We start from the raw sequence: 24,949 nt of genomic DNA on the forward strand, positions 1-24,949 counted from the left end.
AAAGCCATAGAAAATACATTGTATATTAATTAGCCTTTTCTCATAAGCTTGGATTTTTAAAACAATTTCGTAACTTTCTGATGCCAAATTCGTATGATCCGGTTTATTCATTTGCATTATAACTTTACATATATGATCATTGCATTTTAATTAAATATTTCATTCAGCATCTTTATTCATTTTATCCATCTGCGTTCATTTTATCTATTTTATTCGTTTCATTCTTTGGATTCACTCTGATCAGTTTATTCTTTTCGTACATTTTACTCATATAATTCATTTAACTTATTTTATTCACTGTTTTCATTTTATGTATTCTATTCATTTTTTCCAGTTTATACATTTTGTTCAGTTTCTTCATTTTAATAATCTGACTATTTTTTCAGTTTTATTCGTTTCATCCAAATAATTTATTCGACACAATTTATTTTTTCCATTAATTTATAACCTTTTAACATCTTTAATTTTTCATTTTTTTCAATGCATTTTATTCTGTCCATTTTCTTCTTTTTGTTTATTTTATCAATTCAGTTCAGTTTGTTTATTTGATTCGTTTGTTTTATTTATTCATTTCATTTATTTTTTATATTATTAATCTTGTTCATTTGATCCATTTCATTCATTTAATTCATTATATTCACTGAATTCATAAAATTATTCATTGGATTGTATAGGACTTAATCAAATTGATTCATTTAATTCATTTTGTTTTTATCTTTAATTTTATTCATTTCATTTTCATTTTTTTATTTATTTCATTCAATTTGTTAGTTCGAGTCAATTTATTCTATTAGTCTTATAACGGGTGCGCGACGTTAGGCATAAGTACGATAGGTATAATGGACGTTAGACATAATGGACGATTGGCATAATATACATTAGGCATAATGGACGATAGACATAATTCACAAAAAATATAAAAATAATTGCAAGGTTTTCTTTATGTAAGAGATTTCAATATTATGCTCATTTTACGGGTTAGAAGTTTTGATAAAAAAATTACATACCTTCGAGAGACAGTAAAATGAAAAACACCAAGCGAGATATTTATTTCTTACAAGTGTAGAATTTGTTTTATATTTTTCCATGGATGAGCTGAATGTTTTCTTCATTTGAAGCAGGTAAAAGCCTCCTGGAGCTAGGTTTCATTCAAAATCTCTCTCCAACAGGCATAAAACCTCCTTATTTTTACAAACAGGTTGAATCTATTTTAGTTAGGTGCAATTTATTGGTTGTGCGTCGAGTAATACACACAGGCTGTATGCCAAGCGTTCGGTTTGCTTCGTTAATTTGAGCAAATATATCTTCAAGTATACACAGTAGAAAAAAATTATGATCGAGTTTGATAAGCTTCTGTTAAATTCTGTTGAGTGATACTTCAACATGTTAATTTAGGCTTAACGACCATTATGCCAATCGTCAATTATGCCTAACGTCCATTATGCCTAACATCTTAAGGCCTAACGTCCATTATGTCTAACGTACGTATGTCAAACGCCCGTATGCCTAACGTACTTATGCCTAATGGGGTACACCCTCTTATAACTATTTCTAAATGTAGCTTAAATTTTCATTTAATGAGCTAATCTAATTTGATTCGTGTATTTTATAATTTTGATTTACATTAATCATTCTACTTATTTTATGAATTTGAACATCTTTTATTTCATTTTTTGCTTTATTTTTTTATTTCGTTCGCTTTGTTGATTTTCTATAATTTATTCAGTTTATTCGAGATTGTATTTGTGCAGGAGTGGAAACTGTTTTCATCCCACCTCTAGTTGAGTGTCTACTTCACATGAGTTCTGCAAACTATTGAATGATCCAATAGTGATATGTGTAAGAAATGTCTCATTTCACTGCGTTTTTCTATAAGTTTTAACCTAAGGCTCGCGTGTGGGTTATAAAATTTGTGCTATGCTATGCGATCTCCTGGTATAACTTTAATGAGAAACTGAAAAATAAACAATAATATTTTCAAATATGACACTAATACTGCACATAAGTAGGATACGACATACGCGTATCTGTCACAGATACAAATAAATAGTGGAATAAAAAGGTGTTACAAGAAACCTTACGGAATATAAGTGATAAAAGGAAATTGTTCGGTGAGCGCCTACGCACTGTAGTTCATAATTAATGGGTATGGTGCAGATCGTATTTCTGATTTGAAATAAAACAAAAACAAAAGCACATTCACGCGTTACGAGATTAGCTAACTGTCTCATCAAGTTGTACACAAGCAGGAATTTATTCGGTGAGGTCATAAACATCCTCTGCATATCAAATAATACACGTCCTCCTGTTTCCACACCAGTAATTCAGACCAAAAAAATAAATACTCGACTAGATATCCTTACAAAGTTTGGTTAAAAAATACAATTCTGCGCAAAATCGTCATTTACTGGATATTTTGTATGATAGAAGGATTATTCTTTTCAAATATTTGAAATCGCATCAAGGGATCTAATCACCTACAAAAATATTTTTATAAAAGTTTTAAGAACCTCATACTACACGATTTTACGAATTTTAGAATCTTGCGCTTGGTCAAGTCTCCCCAGGTTCCCCCACATTATTTGCCACTGTCCGCTCTATCGACCAAACGTCTCCATCAAGTTAGTCTTAATTATTTTCGCAGCTGCCCGGCGGTGTGGTGCGCATGTCCCCACGCACTTGATTTAGAGTTGGTCAGAAGTTCACATAATCGTCTGCTGGCGGGGCAGAGACAGACTCCCATCGACCAGCTGATTTTAGTTTCAGCTGTTCGTTGGAAAAGCGCACGCGAGTAAGAGAGGAGAGAGTTAAATTGAGCGCCGTCTAGGGGATATTAAAATATTATGTCAATACAAATAGAGAAAATTAATTACCTATCTTATTAAATCTGGTTTTGTATTACATATGAAAATCTCCTTTTGAACATTATTGCAACGATTTAGAAATTTCGTTGAAGTTACGTATTATACATGTAGCCCCATTTCGAATTGCATGGCACTTGGAATAGGATCGAAAACGAGGGAAGTAACATAGAAAAACACAGAAGCCCCTTCCGACTTGACTTTGGTGGCGATTAAACAAATTCAGTAAACAGTAGGTATTTTATTTTAGTCTTGATTGTGCCGCGTTCTAGTCAGGACGTTCTGGTCCGTGCGGTCGTTTGCGTCGTTCGTTTCACAGGCACCATCATCATAAACTAATCGCCCGCGCAAAACCGTCGTCACCGGCACCACCGGTCTCTGTTTCGCAGACGCCGGCAGTCTATCCAACCGGGTCGCGGATCGAATCACACCGAGTTTGGGCGGTTTTTGCGGTTCCAAAGAAGAAATCCCACACGATGTTGTTGTTGAGTGTAGTGCGCGACATTTCTGCCATGAGTAGTCCTCCTATGGGATCGGTTGAAAGTCAATCTGATCGCGAAATCAGTGCACTGTGAAGTGGTGAAGGTTTTTTCAGAAACCCTCAATAATTGAATCGAAATAGGTACCACCTACCTACTTACCAATCAGGTGATTATTTTAGTTTGTTTTCATTGCTCCACTGGAGCACTTTGCGGTTATTCGGCGGACAAATTGGGTCGTTGAAATTTCAAACCAAAACAGTACCGCCCGCAGACCTTGGCGGGCCAAAGGCCACCAAAAAACGATCGAGCGACAGAATTATTGACTCTATAGACCGGACGGTCAGACTGTTGGTGTGATTAACGAGGTGTTAAATTAAATTAACCAGAAGAGTGTGCCACATGTTTTGTTTTACTTGTTGCGATTACTGTGTATACTTGGAAATGGATGTTTTCTTGGGACTGAAATTCGAGTTCGGCTATTAAAATGATGAATGTTGTCTATGCATAAACCATGAGAACTTTTTACTAGTTGAATTCGAGGAATTTTCAAAGATTTGTTGTTGGACAAAATACAATAGAAGAAGGAAATGGCTTCATTTAAATCTTCCGCTACACAAGAATATCATTCCAAATACAACGGAAGAATTTTCTTCTACTGGCATATCAAATGGAAAGCCCCCCTCCGTATTCCGAATAAAATCTTTTTGTTCTAATTTCGTTTAAGAAACACGAAATAATACGTCAACTTGACGAATCCGTAGATTTTTCCTAAATTTAGAACGTGTGAACAACAAAACAACTCGAATAATTTGTAAAGTGGGGAATTCTAGGAAGATCCGTCCGAAAATTATTAAAATCGAGACCAACAATCTTCGATTCCGATGAAACTTTACGCGTTTCACCGACATGTAAGACTAAACATTTTTCACAGTCAATGAAATCATTTTAACGCAAGAGAATTTTTTTAAAGGGTGTAGAAGTTTTTTCAATGAGCATTTTCAAAAACAAAAATCTTTCGATTGCCGTATTTTATTCAGAAAAACTATCTATGAACGATTTACAGGAAATGAATGCTTCTATGCAAAAAATATACATAGCGCACATCTAGCTATGCCCCTGTTAAAATATTTAAAACCTATATAAGTAAAACATAGGGATTATGTTAACGATTTTCAGAGTAATTGCATAACCTTTCTATACAAGAAAGGCACAAAACAAATTTATGTTAACAATTTGGTAAAGGGTATTTTTTGGCTTATCAGTCGTCAATAAGACAGCGAAAACAACAATATTATTTTTACTTCCAACGTTTCGATGGATTTATTTTTAATCCGTGATAAAGGGGGAATAAATCCATCGAAACGTTGGAAGTAAAAACAATATTGTTGTTTTCGCTGTCTAAAGTGAAAAATTTTAATTGTAAGAAACCGATTTCTTTATTTTTTTATTTTTGTCAAAAAAAACTACTAAAAGAAAAGAAACACGCGATGCAGGATGGAGAACTTATCTGTAAAAAGTTTTTCTGACGATAAATTTATACATGTATTTGGTTTTCCCCCAAAGTTTTAATCCCAGGGAAACTTATAGTATAGTGCAGCGTTGCACACCGCGTCGCTCGTTTCCTCAGTTTCATAGAAAAAGGGACTGATAGGTAGCAGTAAGAGCACACTACCTCCTTCAAAGTATAACAAAGATCGTGGAGTGAGCTAGATAGATAATCATCGAGAAGACACTTTCGCAATATCACCAAGTTGCCAGTATCCCAGCTAAGCTCAACCAATTCTGCACTAAGTTGAATCTCCGGTTTTTTTTATTTCGATTATAGAGGTTTTAAACCTTAAGGTCATTCGCCTCTTCGGGTTAGAAAAATCTCTTATGAAAAACTTCTAACCCTATGTGCGGGGTCGGGACTCGAACCCAGGTGTGCTGCGTACAAGGCAATCTATTTACCAACTACGCTACGCCCACCCCCTCTAATCTCTGGTTAAAATGTCTATTAAAGTTTTGGAGTTTCTAAAACCGCTGGAAAAACCGTATTTGATCTCGTTTTTTTTTAGGATCAGGTGCTTTTTGCTTGGACTTTGTGTCAGAGATATCTCGAGTTGTTATATTTGTCGGTCTCAAGAGAAAAATTTCAGCCTTTACAAGGAATCTCATTCGCCTATGGTTTTTAGGATCAGGAAAACATGACCCATAGTAATAATAATTTGTCGTTATGATTGGCGTAGCTCTGCTTAGCATTTCTACAAAATAGTGCTTAAAGCGTCTTTTAAAGGAACGCTGACGATTGCTTCGGTGCTATTTATACGCGGGCCATGGTAATAGATCATATTCACTTTCCCCACAGCATTTACCTTTTCCAGCATTCACAATGCAAGGGTCATCCCCATGATTCTCTGCTTAATTCTCACACCACGCGTTATTGCTTCAATTGACCATTTGCTTGTATTTAGAGCAATGAAACGCAGAAGACGTAATTGGGTCAAACAGTCATACCAAAGGTTACCCGATACGAGGTTAACGGGACACAAAATTTTGTCGCATCCAGTGTGATTACCATTCAATATCTTCACTCAATGAAACAGGGGATCTTCGAAGAAGGCAACATCGTGCTTCAGTAAATCCACGCATAACAAACTCGAATCGGTGACCACACCGTCGATCTTGACTTTGTGATTGGGTATATAGACGCGATAGTGCTTCATAAAGAACTTGTTGCCAGTAACGTCATTTGCTTGCTTTAGATAGAATATCACAATTCTTAGCTAATCTGGGTAAATTTAACGGCTGAATATCTTAGCTGGTTATCTTTGATCCGAAAGAAGATCAGATATGGCTCGACCTCGTTCAACGAGTGCTGCTGCAAACTATTCATTTAGCAAAGCTCGAAGAACAGCAGAGCTATGGCATTAGCCAACAGCTCACATACATTAACATCGATAGAAGTACAAGTGCTACTTGCCTTGAACTGCATCTCACTGACAACTGTCTCTCACGTCTTCTTAAGGTTTTACGTAACAATCAATTTTACTGTTCAGCAAAAAACTGATACAGTAAATTCACATTAAATTTTACTATTTCGAAAAAAATGTATGGTAAATAATCGATTTTTTAATGTTAAGATATATTTACATTCCCCCTTTTTCACTGTAAAAGTCTATTTTACATTTAAATTTACTGTAGAAACGTTATAGTTTATTGGTTTAGTATTGTAGCGAAGCACTAAAATTTACTGTAAATTAATGTAAAATTACTGTCACAGTAAAATCATGATTTTGTTACTGTACATTTCTATTCGGGGACTGCCTAATATTTTTTCTCTTGGGCGGAGCTCTAGTGTATTGGAAGGGTTCATGTCCTTGGGCACCATTTGTACGTTGTTCGGGCATACCACACCACATCCTTTTTTCCGTAATGACGGAATGGAACAATTATGTTGTTTAAGACGACAACAGACATTTTTACAGCACATACATTTTGTAAGTAATTGTCCCGTTTGCTATGTAACCTTCAAACCACAGGAACAGATGGCATGCCACACGAATTATTTTTTTGCGGACATCAACAGCTTAATATATTTGAAAATCTCTATCACCATGCCTCTTCCAGTCGACGTACAATATTCCTGTCTAGGAAGCTGTTCAAAGTCTTGACGTAGGTTTCGTTATGCTGTACTTTGGCAGCATCTTCATGTACAGCTTTCGCGATCGTTCTGGGTCGACTTTTTGTTTATCGTCACGATTTGGAGTCATCACCTTCTTGTCCTTCTTGTAAGTCAACCGTACAGCCCGTTTTCGTACTACGGTTGAGGACAACACTCCCAGCTAGTTTCGTGATTCACGAGCAAAATTATGCTCCATTGCTCCTCCTGCTTCAATGCAACTCACAACTGAAGAGAAAATTTCAAAATCATACAGTAGGCTTGATGCTATATATCTATAAAATCTATAAAATAAGGGGTGTCTAGGATTTTAAACACTTGATGAAAAAAGTACGTCAAGTTTAAGTTCACCAATTTTCGATTGTAACACCCTTTATTATCTTTCTCCAGACAAAACCATTCTAGAGCCCCCACTGGGTTTCTGCTCTCATGTAGTAACGCTAATTTAACCGTTGTGTATCCGACGCGGTACCCGGGTACCTTTTTAAGTTTCAATTAATTAAATTCCTATGTTTTATCCATAGCTTGAAATTTAAACTTTGTGACATCTTAGAACTTCACTAAGTTAAGCTTTTGGGTTAATTATATTGTTGATATAGTAAGGGTGGGAATGAGGAGGGGCTCCTGAATTTTTTTACTACGTAACAGGCCGACGTGGGTACCCGGGTACCCACAAAACTAAAATGCCCGTAACTAAGGTAATATCCAACCGATTTCGATGCTTTTGGCCGGTTTGGATTCAGGAACTCATCCACTTTTGGACTTTGTAAAAACGAATCGGGCTACTTCATTCGGTTCCCAGGAATCCGGGTTTCCGGAAGCAGATTCCAGTGCTGGGGTACTATTTGCGAACTTCAATGGAATACTAGTAATATGGGTATCAAAATTCATGAAATTGCATCAGTAGGCTGTATCTCGTGGTTTTGGAACCATTTGGTGATTTGACCCCGGAACGGACATTCCGGAGCATGTTCCCGTGGGGCCGTGAGTGGCCATTCCATTCCAATTCCATTTTTCAAATTGCCATAGGGTCCCGTAACAATAAAAAACAGACTTCCGAGACAATTTGAAGAGTTTTGATACTCATATTGCTAGTACATTATTAAAATTTACAAATCATATCCTAGTACTGGAACATTACTCCGGAAAACCCGGATTACCAAAAACCAGATCCATTATTTCGATTCTATTGTACAGAATCCAAAAGTGGACGAGTTCCTGAATCCAAAATATCTAAAAGTGTCCAAATCGGTTAAAGGAAGCCATAGTTATGAGCATTTCAATTTGTGGGTACCCGGGTACCCTCTTTGGCCTGTTAAAGGTGTTTTTTTGTTGGACACATAACTGTTAAATTGCTATAACTCCTTACTAAAGTTCCCTAGTTACAATTGTGGTTTTATGATAGTTTTATAGCCACTGATAAAACTTAGATTGCACTTGTGGCATGCTATAAAACTTTAATTGTTACTTGGGTTGTATCTCCGTGCCGAGGACTGAATTACTAGCAGAACTAAAATATGACAGTCACGCATGCCCCGTCTACGTAGCTTTCAACAAAAAAGTCATGGCAAAGCCACGTGAAATGTCTCGTGCATGTGTACTTGCGAATAGTGCTATTTACGCAGGTCGCGAAATATGGCCGAAAAGGGGTACCACTCCTAATCGGTAGTGACGCAAATGCCCATCTTAAAATTCAGGACAGCTTAATATAAGAAATCCCCCAATATTTGCACGATTCGGCAGGGAAGAGACGTAAGGTGTAACTCTGTGCTCTGACAATATTATATGTATTATTGTATTATGCATGAGTTGGCAATTTGGTTCGTACCGACCGAGTTCGAAACGTCAATATCTGATCATAAATACATAATTTTTGATTATTTAAACGTCTCTCTCGATAGCTTCACATATCGTAATTTCACTTTCCAGGCTGTACGGAGCCATCACCGATGACTATCCCTAAGTTCTTAGAAGGAAAATATAAATTCGTAAATAGAATGAAAATGATCGTGCAATGCACGAGTTCACTCGTCGTTTTCTGCAACGAAGTATTTTCATGCATTGCAAATAGTGCGTTTCGTTCATTTCATGAATAAATAGCCGTGAATTTTACATATTTGGTGTACATTGCACGAATGTTATCGTTGATAACGAAATTATTTTTCGTTAATGAACCGAAATGGTTCGTTATTTTAATAAATGTTTGTGTATAGTACGAACGATTTCGTTGGTCGCGCGAATTCATTTTCGTTCGTCTTTAAAAAGTTTTCGTATTTAGTTACATATTATTTTTCAGTCGATCTTTAGAATCGATGTTTGACAACACCAACTTTTGTAAAATTAAAAGGATCGATCTGACAAAATCGATTTTATTTCGAATTATTTCACGGAAAAAAATCCGTTCATAAATTCATGAAAACAAGATCACGATGTCGTGAACTGAAGGATTTACAAAAACTGTGACCAAGTTCCTGAAATTATGAATAATAAACCTCGTATTCATGAAACAATTTGTGTTTCCAAAAAACTAGTTCCCGTCGAATATATACATGGCGTTACATTCGAATATTTGGTAGGGTTACTGTGCTTGTTTCCAGCACATGTTTAGTTTTTGTTGCGATTCTTGTTCACAATTTGGGGATACACAGCCGACAGTTAAACGATGTTCATAATCGCAGAAGCTTATTCGTGATTTTTATGATTTCTCATCAAGTCACCGTGATATTTTATTCATGAGTTTGCTATAGGATTTTTCTGTCAGAGTAGCGTGATTTATGTTCATGATTGCAGGATCTTAGTTACGATTTTCGTAATTTCTTCTCCGTGGAATTTTAATCAGCAGTAGAGTGGTTCATGCTCATGATTTCAGGACATTAGTCACGATTTTTGTGTAAGTAATGTGATTCGTATTAATGATTTCAAGATCCTCGTCTCGATTTTCATAATTTCTATTCACGCTATCTTGATATTTTAGTTACGAGTAGAGTGATTTAAGTTCTTGCTTTTAGGATCTTAGCCACGATTTTCGTAATTTATTTACACGTTATCATGATATTTTATTCTAAAGCTTACTTTGACACGAAATGTAACTGATGTTTATGACATCAGCAGTTTAATCATGATATTCGTAATTTCTCTTCGCCTTATCGCGATCTGTTGTTCTTTGGTTATTATCGGTTTTCGTAGTCAGAGTATCGCGACAATATAACCAGGAACATAAATGTGTGACCAATAAGCGGGTTCTTGTTCCATGAACTATATCACGAACACGATTTTGTGCCTCTATAATGTATTTTTGCATAGTTTTCTTTTTTTGTTGAGACATCACACTGAACCTTGTCAAATGAATAACGATATTCTAGGTCCTAATAGATTTCTTATATCTACTGCTCGTGCCACTTGCTGGTCGTTAGTAGCTGGACATTTATGAAATTTCGCGGAATAGTGCATGGAACAAAATTGATTCAACGAATTATACTCTAGATTTTGTCAAATAGTTCCCGGGAAAATTTTATGGCCATGTTGCATGAAATTGAAAATGATTAGGGATATCTTCTAAATATCACATACGCGCAATATAGATCCAAGGACAAGTACTAGAAATCATGAACTAGTTCATGAAGGGGACGGGCATAGCGTAGTTGGTATAGCGATTGCCTTGTACGCAGCTCACCTGGGATCAATTTCCAACCCCGCACATAGCATTAGAGATTTTTCCAAAGGAGTTTTCCCTAACCCGAAAACAGGCGAACGACCCTAAGGTTAAAACCTCTATAATCAAAATAAAAAAAAGAACTAGTTCATGAACCTATGAATATTTCATGATTTTGTGAAATATTTTGCGTGCGCAAATGGTCAGTCGTGACTATTGTACTAGGAATCATGAATAAGTTCTCGAATACATGAATAATAGTTTATGATTTCGTGAACTATTTCACGACCACGAATGGTAAATCGTGGTTATCATACTAGGAATCATGAACCAGTTCACGAATACATGAATAATATTTGTTGATATTGTGAACTATTTCTCGAGCACGGATATTGGATCGAGACTAATATATTAGGAATCATGAATTAGTTCACGAGGATTGTTTGGATTTATGAATAAAATTCCTAATTTCGTGAAATAGTTCACAAAAAAGTAACCAGACTGTTTTGATTTTGTTAACTAATGTTCCTAAATCTATGAATAACATCATAAGTCAACCATTGGTTTTATGAATCATGTTCTTAAAGTTGTGTACTAGTTCACGTACAGAAAATCAATTTGGCAATGAAATGGTGGAAAATATCACTTAAGTTCACAAACTAAAACAAATAAAAGCGATACGCGGGCGTTACTGAAGTGAAATTGTATATAATTATAAAAGCTATTGATACTGTTTTCGTAAATTAAAATCGTGGTTGGTTGTTCCAGAATTTATGGAACTTAATTCATGATTTTGGGAACAATTTCTTTCCGTGTATTAGTAGAATTATCTCACATCTAATAAACTCTCAGAAATATAAATCTTTCGCAGTAGTTCAATCTATCAACTTCGAATATTATAACAGAGAATCAGAAAATTCGACAAATTATTGAGGATTCCTCGATATGACGAATTCTAGAATATTTCATGATTGTCTGTTACATATATTTATTTTAAATTTGATTTAATCTTAAGAAGGAAATTAATAAATATTATTACATTGAAGTTATTAGCTGTTTCAAGCGTTATATTTTAATTGTAACAGCAAATAATATCACCAGTTGGGTTATGTATATATTCAGAGATTTCTATTTGCTTATGAATTTTCTTTCAGCATACTCACAAATATTAATCTTTCAATAAATTGAACAGGTCGCCATATTACGTTTTGGAACATTCTAAAAAAATTAATCAAGTATCTTCAAATGTCTTGATTATCACGAGAATTTGCTAACTCGATCATTTTTTGAGAGGAACGAAGCACCGACGAACACAGCGAAAACATTAAAACTTTTGCGCATTCAAAGCATTTGTCAGTTCAACCGTAAAATATCAAACTTGTCTTACCTGAAATGGAAAGATACAACAATCAAGCAAACTTAAACATTTCTATGCGGGGGATTAAATAAAAAAAATTAATACTCTGGTACACAGAAAAAAATATTCTGAAATTAGTCCCAAGAGTTGCAGGCTATCCTGCTTATGAGGAGATTTTTTTTTTTCATATAATTGTTTCTGTTTAACTCTCAATTTCGCTCTGTTTTCCTCGTTGGATACTACCAAAAAGTCTTTCTTTTAGCTCGATGCACGGTTGTACACTCAAAAAAATTATCACTTACTTATCATATGCAAAAACATATAAATATTTTCCATAATACTTTTCACGTCAATATTACATGTTTCACACATAGATGATTTTATTGTCAATCTAATCAAAATCAGCGTCGACTGCATGTATATGTTAAGTGAAAATCAGCTACTTTCCATCGGAATGTCACATACTTTCTAGTTGAAATTCATATGATTTTTATGTGATTTTTTTGTGATAATTAGCTGCATTTAAATGCTTTTCTTATGTGTTTAAGAAGAGTGGAGCAAGTAGAATAAATATACAAACATTGAATTAAATTGAAATGTATCATGTATTAACTAGAAATATTTACAATAGCATAAATATTCCGAAACAGAAGGGTATTGTCCTATTGTTTCTACCATCGTTTCCAATTGTGTTGGTGAAATCAATGAACTATTGCGCTGCTTCCATTAATTCCAATAATGCTGCAATATTTTATTCATTTCCGGATTCTGAAATGTAATTTCGTTTTAATGGTATTGTGCTTAATGTATTTAGTATTTTGAACTTACAGTTAAATTCCTGCAGTAAACTATTCAAGAATCTCTGGTCGTAATTCAGGCGCCTTGTGCTGGTAATAATCTCTATTGAATCTGTTTTTTCACATCGTTCGTTCACATAATAATCACATGCTTTATATATAACAGTTTAAGTATGTGACAATCACATAGAATCTATGTATTATATATTTGAAAGTCATTGGTGTCTTGTTTGTTATTCATCATTGTAAGTATGAATGTTAATTGCTGCATATGAATCTAATGTGATTAGCTATTTTTAAAATTTATGTGCTTTTTCATGTGAAATGTATGTGAGTTTTTGGCTCAGTGTAGATAACACTCCTAGCTTGCTTGCAAGCTCTTGGACGTAGAGTTTGGAGCTCCGCTTGAAACAGCTGGCCACTATTTTCGTAATTTTTGCGGCCTCCAGCTTTCAATTTTCCCCGACCCATTCATTCTTTCTAGATATCGTCAAACGTTTTCCAAACACTTATATTACGTTAGTGACAGTAGATTTGTCCACATTCAACAATTTCGCCAACTTGGTGTGCGATTAGTTCAGATTTTCGCGAGGAGCGAGCAAAATTAAACTCGGTTCCACCACTTACTTCGATGCCATTTTCACATCCAGGGTTGCCACTATTTTTCGAAGAAAATCTGGCAGTTCAACTAAAAATGTCCGGCAAAATCTGTCACTTGACAGCGTCCTCAAAGTCATCGAAATTTGACATACATTTTGGTCTTCATAGAACGTGAATTAATCGAATATGACTCAGATTTCCAAAATTTGTGTGTAACAACTTCTATAATTTAAAAATCTGATAGAACAAGAGATTTGACTTTTTTGCTGGAAGATTTAAAAAACTCTACCTGTTCCAGATAAATCTGATATAATGGTAAAACCATTAGAGAGTAACGTAGATTTCAGAAATCTGGGAAAATTTTAAAAATCTGGCGAAATGTCTGGCTTGAACGAATATCTCTGGAGGTGGGAAAAATCAGGAAGACTCCAGATAAATCTGAAACATTGGCAACGCTGTTCACAACTAAAGAGCAAATATCAAAATCAAATAATAGGCGTGATGCTACATACATCCATCTTTGGTTTTGGACCAAGTAATTATGTATCTGAATCACAACACCTTTCCCCATTTGCTGTTTAAACGGAATTTCCTTTGCAGGATTGTACATAAAACATGCAAAAGCGCCTAACTAGTCTGGATTGTGTGCTGTTATGGAGAATTCAATTAATTTGCTCCTTCTCATGCCGATAACAAGTGACATTTGGAATGGAAAAAGAATGCAACGTCGTTTCTAGAATATGGTTGAACTTTTTTGATCGTCGAAAACAGTACCAGAAGTCGACGTTCGTAGACCTGCATCAATACCGAATAAATATTTTTAATAGAATCTTGCAGAAACACTAGTTGCATTCGAACCAACAGCCTCAATATATTCTGCTTTCCACTCCGGTAAAATATCTGACAATACCCAGCCACTTTTTCCTTATGACAGAAGGATTATGAGCGCTAATTTCTTTTTTCCTCTAATACGTCTTTATGAGCTAGTGTGATTTGGCATCAATCCAAAGATATCAATCTACTTCTTGAAATCTTTGATCTATCCTATCTTCGGGGCCTCCAAAATCCCACACTACCCATGCGTGAAAAGTGTTTATTTTGAATTACCTTCATTTTATCTGTAAATACCCTGAAAATGAAATTAATTTTGAGCGTCACGGATTCTCCTTATCAGTAACTAGCACTATCTTGGTGTCAGTTAAATGGCAAATCCTAACTGGCACTAAAATTGGCACTAGTTAGACGCTCAATCCTAAATCCAAAAAGCCATACGTCTTACATGAACATCTGGCTGGTATCTTTGGATTTAGGATTGAGCGTCTAACTAGTGCCAGTTAATATTTACCATTTAACTGACACCAAGATAATGCAAGTTACTGATGAGGTGAATCCGAAACACTATAAACAAATTTTATGTTGGGTATTTATCTTTTTTGCATACTTTAAAATAAGATATACAGAAAACCAATGAATTTTATGTTTTACCTTGAATTTTCGATCACTTTCACCCACTAAAATGTTATCAAGGAACGAACTTCGATATTTCAGAACCGTAAATAAATGAAAAACCCGCACCGCGGATTGAAATACATTTTATTTTCCCCGTTTATTTCATATAGCATAACTAAACAATTTTATTCCTTTGTTCAGCGATGGCAGTTTCAGAAAAATCACTGAAAGCTATAAGAGGCCAATCAGGATTATTTGTTTAGATTCTTCAACATCGGAATATGATTAATTTGAAAGTCTCCCCCCATGTGTGGCACATTCTCCATTAACTCAAGAATGCGCCCTTGCCGGAGATCTACCGTCACTAATTCATTTCCTCTCTTCCAGAGCTCAAAAAATATAAATTCTTGAATCAACTGTTGTATTTTTAGCATTTTTATTGCACATTCAACAGCTCGAGCAGAGACGGAAAATCACTCCTCCCTCCTGTCGGTAACAGATATCGCTATCGGCACTAATGTGTGGTACGTTCGCTAAGAGCGAAGCAAAGGTTGGGCCGTGGTCGGTTCAAGAAGGGCACACACCACTAGTCGGTGGGACGGGGTGGGTGCGTTCGAGACTGCGGTCCACTTCCACCGCACATAACGATTGTGAAAATGCGTGAAAAGTGAGTTTGACAGCTCGTATAGTGCGAGCGTGTAAGATTCCATTTCGGAATGAGTAATGGTTCTCCGGATTCACAATAATCCGAACATGCTTTGGTGGGAGGAGGGGATGCGGTGACGTCTTATAACATCCATAAACATCATCACCGTGGTTTGAGTTCACTGGCACACGACATTTATATGTATGGGAAAAAGACCTTCACCTGTCCGCGCCTCCTCTTCTGCAGCCAAAATATCATAATTCAGATTGAATCAGAGATGCCGGAAGCGGAGGTTACGGAAAGTAGCGAAACAAGACTAGATCGAACATCGAATCGGTCATCGACACTTTCCGGTATCGCGACACAGTTGCTAATCGATGGCCGACGGCTGAAGGTGTGTTTGATTTTTCGGTTTCACCTTGACTAATTGTGCGCCAATGCGTGTAAACTGGCTTTTTTTAGATGATAAACGCAACAGTTGAACATGACAAATTGGCAAGGGGTTTCACTGCTCACTGTGATTGGTGGCTATGTTCATTCGATTTTTTTTGTACGACGAATTCGCAATATCCGCGCAGATGAATAGGTGCTCGTCATTTGCGGAAGTGACTTAACAACAACACTAGTTGAGAAAGATACCAATTGATTGAATTGGGAGACTAATTTTAATCCTATAATTGAGTCTAAACGTCTGTTATCTGTGCTTGGATTAAACAGCCCAGACCCGACCTAAACTTCCATCTCACTTGGATAATTAAGTACCACAGTACACTTCAGACAGTAATGCCAATCAATTAAATGTTGCCAGTTGATATCACCCGACGAAGTCCAAGCTCTTGACGCTTGACAGAGTATTTCAACAAAATACAGATTGCTTCCCATGCTGACTACTTCGGATGACGATCGGTCCATGATACAGAGCTGCTGTGTGCGAATTAGTTCCTTCGCGTGAGGAACTGGACTGACGTAGGGTGATGAGCCTATTTTCACCATACTAAGCAAGGTGCCTCACTAATTCGGTAATTTCTTGCCTTACAATCAATGGAATGCGGAAAAATTGACATCAACCGCTTTGCTTCGTTGTTAAGAACCAGTATAATAACACAAATGCGTTGAAATCAGTAAAATTCTAGTGTTTGAGCACAATGAAAACTCGAATCGATTGCCCCTATTGTTGCGCTACCATTTGACTCAATGCGTTGAACAAAAATGGCAGACACTGCTCTAACCAACGGCTTCAAATGGGTAGGGTGATAATAGAAACATAGCGCAAATAGGCTCATCACCCTACATACCTAGATGACATTTTTGTCACACGTTACCTTTTTCGTAGGCTATTGCACGCGAACGATTGGCAAAAAACAACACGTTTTTTTTGTCCGTTCTCGTTCGTATGATCAACGCATTAATGGGCATGATCAAGTGCGGATGTCGAATTTTGTTGTGATTTGTGACATGGCAGTAAAACAGTGATGCAATACAGTGATGTTGGTCGTCCGAAAACGGACCGCAGATAATAAATATTATTATGGGCAGCTTATTGTATTTTTGCAAACCGGTGATCCTTCAATTAGCTACTTAATAGCCATGCGTCGGAGACATGAAAAAGGACTGTTTTTTACGTTAACGATGTTGAAGATTAATGATTCCTTCCGTTTTTAACTAATTGCAACATAACTTTTTCCATATTTGCAGTAAAATTCGAGCCACACCCAACGTTATCTCACGTACTCTTCGTGACGCGCCAATCATCAAAGTAGGCCCAGGCAGTCACCGCAGCCATCTCAATCTCGATTTCCGACTAATCGTTTGTTTTTGAACTGCACCACCGACTGCTGATTAATCCCGGTGGTAGATACTGCCATTCGCCAAGATTGAAAACTAGTCGAGAGCACGCGAGAGCATCGATCAGTTCAGCAAAATCTGTCGAATCATCAACTAACTGATCAAGCGGGAACAAAAGAACGAATTAGTAAGATTAATTAACGACGTAACCTCAATGTGGAAGTCATATTTTCCAGTGTGTCACCCCACCTCATCAGCCGTGGGTCGCAGGTGCAGCCTTCACTCGAATACGCTAGTAGTACAAAGAACTTCCTTCAGATGATTGGGACAGCGACAACTACTAGCAACTAAATGGTGGAATGGCAATCAAATCGATGGTTGCATTTTCGACGCGCTCCAGGGAAGACTCATCGATGATCGTTATCGAAGTTTGCACTCACAGCCTGCTGATTAGATAGCATCCGTCGGCGTCGGTTGGACTCAGCTGTCGATATTTTGTGCGCACATTTGTCAAAACAAATAACTGCTGCCTGGACATGACCTTGTTCAGCCTTTATTATGGAAGGAAAGCTGAAACCTACGCGGATCGTTCCGGCGACTGCCAACGATTTGGTGAGTGTTTTCGGTGCTGCAAGCCCTGCCAGAGGGCGTTGCGAGGCGTGGACCGAAAACGAAGTTGGCGTTCCTGCGAGGGTAGGTGAAAATGAAAACACACCGGAGGAGGACCCCACGGAACCGTTCATACGGAAGGGCAGTGCGAGTGAATCCAGTATCGAAAGTGATGGTCGGCTTTGTGTGAAGGCCAAAGGGCGTATCTATTCGATTGATGTGGAGAAGAGTGGTGCGAAGGAGGAGCGAACAAACAAGATACGTAGTGATAGTGCAAGCAATCGTAGTGCCAGTAAAGTCAGAGGAGGTCCTCATCGTGATACCAAAGTAGTGGATAAGTTTGTTAGAACGAACCGAAAGCGAAGGAAGCGGAAAGATGTCAAAAGTGTGCTGGTCAAATTGAGCCAGTGTTGTCCCTGGGCGGTTCCATGGAGTTTGCTGCTAGTTAGTGCAATACAGGTGAGTCTTTTCTGTATGAAAAGCTATATAGGCTAATTATCTTATCTAGTAATTAGATATCTTTGACGAAGTGTTTTATAAACAGCCATACTTTTGTCTAAAATCAATACTATGAAGAGCCTATTTTGGCTCTATTAGGTAGGATGCCTCACTATTTCATTAATCAATCGCCCTACAATCGATGAAATTTTGGTTGTTATGAAAATCGGAGTCTTCCGACCACAGCTGCAGATTTTCTGCCAGATTATTATATTACCGATAAACTGGTCCGCGAAAACAAATGTCATCCCTGGAAACATTTAACACGTGTCCCGGAAGCTATTTGTAGTTCAATTTGAAATTCATTTCATTGTCCATAACGACACATCTGTTGAACAGCTAGTTATATAGCTTTCAAGCCCGCGTTTTGGCTATAATGCTTTGCTTTATGGCCCTTTTCGGTATCCTTATATTCGGCGCTTGAATAAACCTTTTCAAATGCGTATGTTTTCGGTGCAATGTACAATGGGTCCAAACTGCAAAATGGGGGTTTTTTGATAGTGCTAGAATTATTGATTTTGGCAATATATATATTTGGGAATATTTTTTGAAAGAAACCACTCCTTCATTTTGTGTCACAATCGATGATTAAGAGCATCTCAAACGCTAGATCTAAATTCCAGCTACATTTTATACCAGATCAAATATTATAGATCTGAAAAAATAAATCATAAGATAGATGATTGTCACACCAATAGATCTAAACGACTAAAGGCTGTCTCATCTAGACATACATTCAAAGTGCAAATTAGTTTACATGGCTGGGGAAGTAATAATTTTAAGTAAATAAAACAATATTTTAAGCTATTGCAAATATCCACACTGTATTTTACGCGTATATGCTAAGATTCGACGAGTCTGCGACCTTTGCTGATGTTATTTAAAAGTTAATAACAAAACCTGACACTTTGCAACTAGAGGAACAATGAATAACCAAGCAGTTCTAGGATAGACACTTTGTTTAAGGACATTATACATGCGAGCCACAACATAGCTTCTACGCCGCACACATCCCTCTCCCCTGCTTAACCATGTATCTGACATGAGCAAATCTAAAAATACGTTTTACATTTCTTATAAAAGAAATGTATAGAATTCGCTCAAACTTTCAAGATTTTTTCCGAGGCCCGGAGGGCCGAGTCTTATATACCAATCGACTTAGCTCGACGATTTGGGACAATGTCTGTGTGTGTGTGTGTGTGTGTGTGTGTGTGTGTCTGTGTGTGTGTATGTAACGGACAAATTCTCATTCGTGTTTCTCAGCAATGGCTGAACCGATCTTATCCAAACCAATTTTAAATGAAAGAACTAAAAACAGTATGAACGCTATTAATTTGTTTTTGATTCTGATGTTTAGTTTCCAAGATATGAATGTTTGAATGCGTAAAAATGGCGTTTTTTGCAGTTTTTTGAAATTATCTGCCGAAATTGACAATATAGATTAACAATTTATATGTTTTTGGACAGCTTTAACGAATACCTTTCGAACAAGCTATAGATTGTAGAAATCGGACTATTATCAAAAGAGATATTTAACATTAAATGCGGACGAAAGATTTTTATCATTTCCCATAGCCAGAAATATGACCAAAAACATATAATCTATTATTAACGCCAAAACGGCTTATTTTAGGTCAATAGTATCTTCGGAGAATTTAATGGAGGTAATATGGCCTTTCTTCTGGAATTGTGCTTTTGGTGATTAATCCCCCTATGAGTGAGATATTTTCACAAATTTTCTTGGAAGTGATTATATCGAAATGATGTCTTCAGCAAATTTGTAGCTCTTACTTTTGCGAATAACTTTACTAAAGACTTTAAATATCTATTTTGAATACTTTAAAAGTTATGGCTTGTTGTTTGTTGATTACTCTTTGTCGCCCATTTATTGTTCAATATAGTAATAATCCATTGAAATAAGCTAAACATTATTTCGATAAAACGACTTTTGTATTTCATTTTACTATCTACAACCGCTACAAATAATCACCGAACACTTCCAAGTTGTCTGGAAGGAACTTGATACCTTATCAGTACAAAAATGTTCATTTGTGCGAACCTTCTCACTGCAATTTTTCTAACTTATAACCATCGGATCGATCTGAAACATATCGGAAAATGAAAAGCGAAAAAAATAACTCCAAGCAACGGCGTAGCCAAGAGAAGGTTTTGGGGTTTAACACCGTACAACACCCCCCCCCCCCCCCTCCACAACACCCAAAAAAAATATTGGATTGAAGTTGAAAATTTATTGATGCAGACTGATTTAATTCAATATTACAATAACAATTATCTGATCCGTGGATTGATAACCTGTTGTTGTTAACATCATTAGGACTTTTGATAAATTGTCGGAATGGGGTCCTGATATGTAACTGATCTATTGGTTTTGATTTCACAGTTGTCTAATTGCATCAATATCAAATTCCTGCCTGAAAACATTCCAATAGAAAATTCCAGAGTTCTGTAATCAATCATAATCCTCAGATTTATATTCAAATTGATCTCGTTTTTGTAGAAATGTATTGTAATAAGGTTCTTTATTTAATAGGAAGCGAAGTTAAAATTGATTTAATGTCTATGAAACATAGAACTGCTCACCAAAAAAATGCATAACTTTCAACATTTGCCAAAAATGTTTTTGTCTTTCTCATTCACTCTAAAATTCGTCAATCTAATCCCGACCCGGAGGACCGAGTGTCATATGCCAATCGACTGAGTTTGTCGAGATCGGAAAATGTCTGTGTGTGTATGTATGTGTGTATGTGGAAAAAAATGTGACCTCAGTTTCTCAGAGATGGCAGGACCGATTTACACAAAGTTAGTCTCAAATGAAAGGTACAACCTTCCCATCGGCTGTTATTGAATTTTTTATTGATTGGACTTCCGGTTCCGGAGTTACGAGTTGAAGAGTGCAATCACACAGCAAATTCTCATATAAACTGAAATGAAAAATTTTCAACATCAAATTTGTATTTTTGATGCCAAATGACTTTAAAATGCATGAAACATTGAGATGTTTGACAAAAATTGACTTCTTTGGACTTTGGTACATTTTTGCCTTTCTCATATAGAAAGGTTATGCAATCACTCTAAAAATCGTCATTTTCGGCTGCACCTGGACCTCTCGGATCTTTCTCCATGATCCGCCGCTGGTTTCAAGCGATGTTTCAGTATCACATAGTATCTCAAGATCGTGGCTGTCGATCCATTGTATGTATGTGCAAATCGTACTGAACATGTAATATTCATTCCCACCATTGTATTGAACATAACCAGCCATGGAATCGTAGTTTGGACAAATGAGACAAGCACAATTGCACCACTAGGTGGATTAAAACAGGTTTTTATTTTGGGAATGCGTCGAGTTGAGACGAAAACGTAATATGATTAATAACGAGGATAACACTTTCCGAATGTAGAGAGAAATTTATGAAAAATGACGATTTCCATTCGACTCTAGCAGGTTCTGATCGATTTTGATGAGCATTTGATTTTTGTTGTATGACCAATTGTATGTATAGGTCAAATGTTTAAAAACAGTAATTTAAGGTCAAGATAACATCATTTTGAAACCGCCAATTTCGGAGGTTTAGTATCTTCGATGAGTTTTACAAACGTTAAACAGCGCATCATTTGATAAAACAATTTTGACGGTATATTGTCCAAGAAGTATTTATGGTGAATTTTCTCAGGTTAATATTCAGGACTACAATAAAGTCGCAACAAATTCGCTAAAGACACGAACCTTGTTACTGTTTTCTGGAAAATAATTCTGCATAATTTTAAAACTTCAAAAATTATGGTTTCGGAATTATGCCGTTTAGACAGTAAGATCGATTTTCACCAAACCCCCGCCAAACCGAATTTCTGGCTACGCCGCTGACTTCAAGTAAGTAGAAACAAAGTCGTTCTACACTCGTTCACAAGAAACTTCTTCGAATGCTGAATATCTATTATAATACATTGACACCCCAATTGTATCAGCCAAATATGTATTGCCAAATATAATTTTTTTATTGCATCGAACTACAACAATTTTTAGGTAGCTTTCAAGAGGTTATTTTATAGACTTCTTCCAAAATTTGGCGAACCTATTCCAATTCGTATACCAATTAATTGGTATACTTAAGGGTTTATATGTTGCAGATACAGAAAATACTGAAATTTTCAGCTTTTGTCCTACACAATATTACGAAAGCTTATTAAACAATTTTTCCTAATAAGTTTGTGAAAATTATAAACTATTTGAAATTTTTTAATAGTTTAATTTTTTATTTAACCGTGATTTTTTAATAAAGAGTTACCATCGCTTCACAACGTAGTCTATTTTTCATGGCTTGCGGTGAGTACGATCTCTCGAATTGCTGAACTGAAAATTATGGAATGGAAAATAATTTTTAGTGTTCTTTACAGATTTAACTCGCCGCGCAGATAGCTCTGAATTAGACCCGCTGGTGCCCTTAGACGGTTTCGCTAGATTTTCGGAGCACTGTGCACCCAGTGCATTAACGCATGTGACGGAAGGCTATCGAAAAGTTTCGTGAAAATGAAAATTCCAGTAATGATGATGATTTCCCCAAACGGTTCGTTTTCGAGAGGTTTTTATTTGTTCTTTGGCATTAGGATTAGCGATAATAATTCAAATCAAGGATACTACTGGGAAGTCACCTTTAGAAAAGTCGATGTCGAAGTAAAATTTGGAACTATGCACGCATGCACTTCAGAGATAGCGTGATATCAGGAGCTGCGATTTCATTTCAACGTTTTTTTTTTTGTGAAAAGGGCGATACTCACAAATGTAAACATAAGGGTTTTTTCATACATGCGAATGATAAATAAATAACCCCTTTAGGAAAATTCAGTTTCCCACCACAATTTAGATATTTTATTAACAGAGCATTAACAATAATTCGTTGGAATGTCTATTTTATGGGCCATTTTTTCGCTTTCCCATTGATTTGGTTTGAGATTTCTAGCACTGATGTTGTCCTATGCTGATTTGAGCGATTCTCTAAGTCCTGCCACTATCCCATGTAGTATGTGTTATCAAAAACATCGCGAAACATCAAGTTCTAAATGTTCTCAAACGATATAATATCCGAAGAGAGTGATAAAAGTTATAAGAAATGTCTCATCACACTGTTAGGTGGATTAAAAGCGTTTTTTCAATACACTAACCTTGCCGGTGTACCACGAAACTGCTACTTGAGGAAGCTAAAACATTTTCCAATACAATCAATCCGAGTTTTAGACGGAATTCCATCTGTAGCTCTTATTTTGTGCAAAATTATCACCCCTCTTCACTTGGGGTTTCTTTTCGAAACACTCTTATTTTACTTCTTCTCATTTTCAGAACACTTTTTCAAATGCACTTTAAGCACACACCACTGAAAAAACACCCGCGAAACTTTAATCGTTTACTAACTAAACTTCAAATTTTCTGCCAATGTGCAGATGACCGAAGGAAAATGTTCGAAAACTCTCATTTGTGCGTTTGAATTTTCACTTCGAATTCCATTTTTCCCACTGTAAACAAACGCGTCGGTGCCTAGCAACAAGCGTGCGTTCCTGGCTTCCACATATCTTCACCTTAATTCATTTATTTAACACGGCTTACAGCGGTAGCTTAACAGAGCCGAGGATGTTTGATCTACGTACAATATGTAAAAATTTAAAAACAAATGCTATTGATTATCTATTGGATCTTTGATGCACGCAACTTTCTACTGCGCGCGGAGACCTTCTTTCATGGCGGGAACACGTTTGTCTGCTCGCCTACTACGTCATGGGGGTTATTGAATTCTCTCGGGTCTTTTATGTCATGTCATTTCATCGTAAAAGTTGTCTTCGAGTCTGCGCAAGGTTGATGAGCTGTCTGATTACAGTACTTGCACGTAGGAGTTTGCCTCTCATGGGTGCATAACGTAGTTTGTTTAATAGTGGTTCCGTGAGTTTTAAGTTTTATGGAAAAGTGGGATAAAATAAGTCTTTTGACCCACATCTTTACTACAAGAACACCGTTTAAAATACCCAGAAAGAAATTTGTCAAAGCATGAGGTGTAACGGATTTTACTTCTACGTATTGCGATATGCATTCTGTAATTAGCTCAGGAGGGGCACGCGACGACAAGTCATGTAGTTTTACCTCTATATAGTCATTTTCTATATACACGGTAATCTTAATTCCAACGTAGTCACTTTCAACCACGTATTTGAAATTGTTCCACAAAACGCAACGTTTGGCTTGGGCTTATTTTGTATTTATATGATGTTATATCAATTAATTTGATATATTCTGATCAACGATCCTTTTCCATAACAATCGGTTCGCGGCTGCCTCTCTTCACCCATGGTTGCGTCCGATAGCTTCTAGATCTTACTATGCTATATTTATCCTTAGTGGAGAACAATTTTGGTAAAAACTATGTTTTGTCCATTAAGGAGAAATTTTTTTAACACTATCTTTGCGCGCGAGGAGCACAAAACTTATAACTAAATTAGTTATTGAATTTGCGTTTCGACTTCGCTAGCTTAGTCCGGCGCTAGCTT

The 24,949-nt window shown here is 36.4% G+C and overlaps 1 protein-coding gene and 1 long non-coding RNA gene across 2 annotated transcripts in view; one reads left to right on the top strand and one right to left on the bottom strand.

Annotated features, from left to right (window-relative positions):
- Positions 1-16,983: 16,983 nt before the first annotated feature.
- LOC131679011 (uncharacterized) lies at positions 16,984-17,629 on the bottom strand. Its single transcript, XR_009303785.1, has 2 exons — positions 17,540-17,629; positions 16,984-17,447 (listed from the first exon to the last, which is right to left on the bottom strand). It is a non-coding gene; the product is annotated as an uncharacterized LOC131679011 (long non-coding RNA).
- Positions 17,447-24,949, top strand: part of LOC131679002 (rhomboid-related protein 2) — a 29,290-nt gene continuing 21,787 nt past the window's right edge. The window contains exon 1 of the mRNA XM_058959511.1: positions 17,447-18,358. Within this exon, the coding sequence (XP_058815494.1) occupies positions 17,849-18,358 (510 nt within the window). The 5' untranslated portion in view covers positions 17,447-17,848. The remainder of the gene's footprint in view (positions 18,359-24,949) is intronic.

This window comes from Topomyia yanbarensis, chromosome 2 (genome assembly GCF_030247195.1).
Source record: "Topomyia yanbarensis strain Yona2022 chromosome 2, ASM3024719v1, whole genome shotgun sequence".
Lineage (NCBI taxonomy): Eukaryota > Metazoa > Arthropoda > Insecta > Diptera > Culicidae > Topomyia > Topomyia yanbarensis.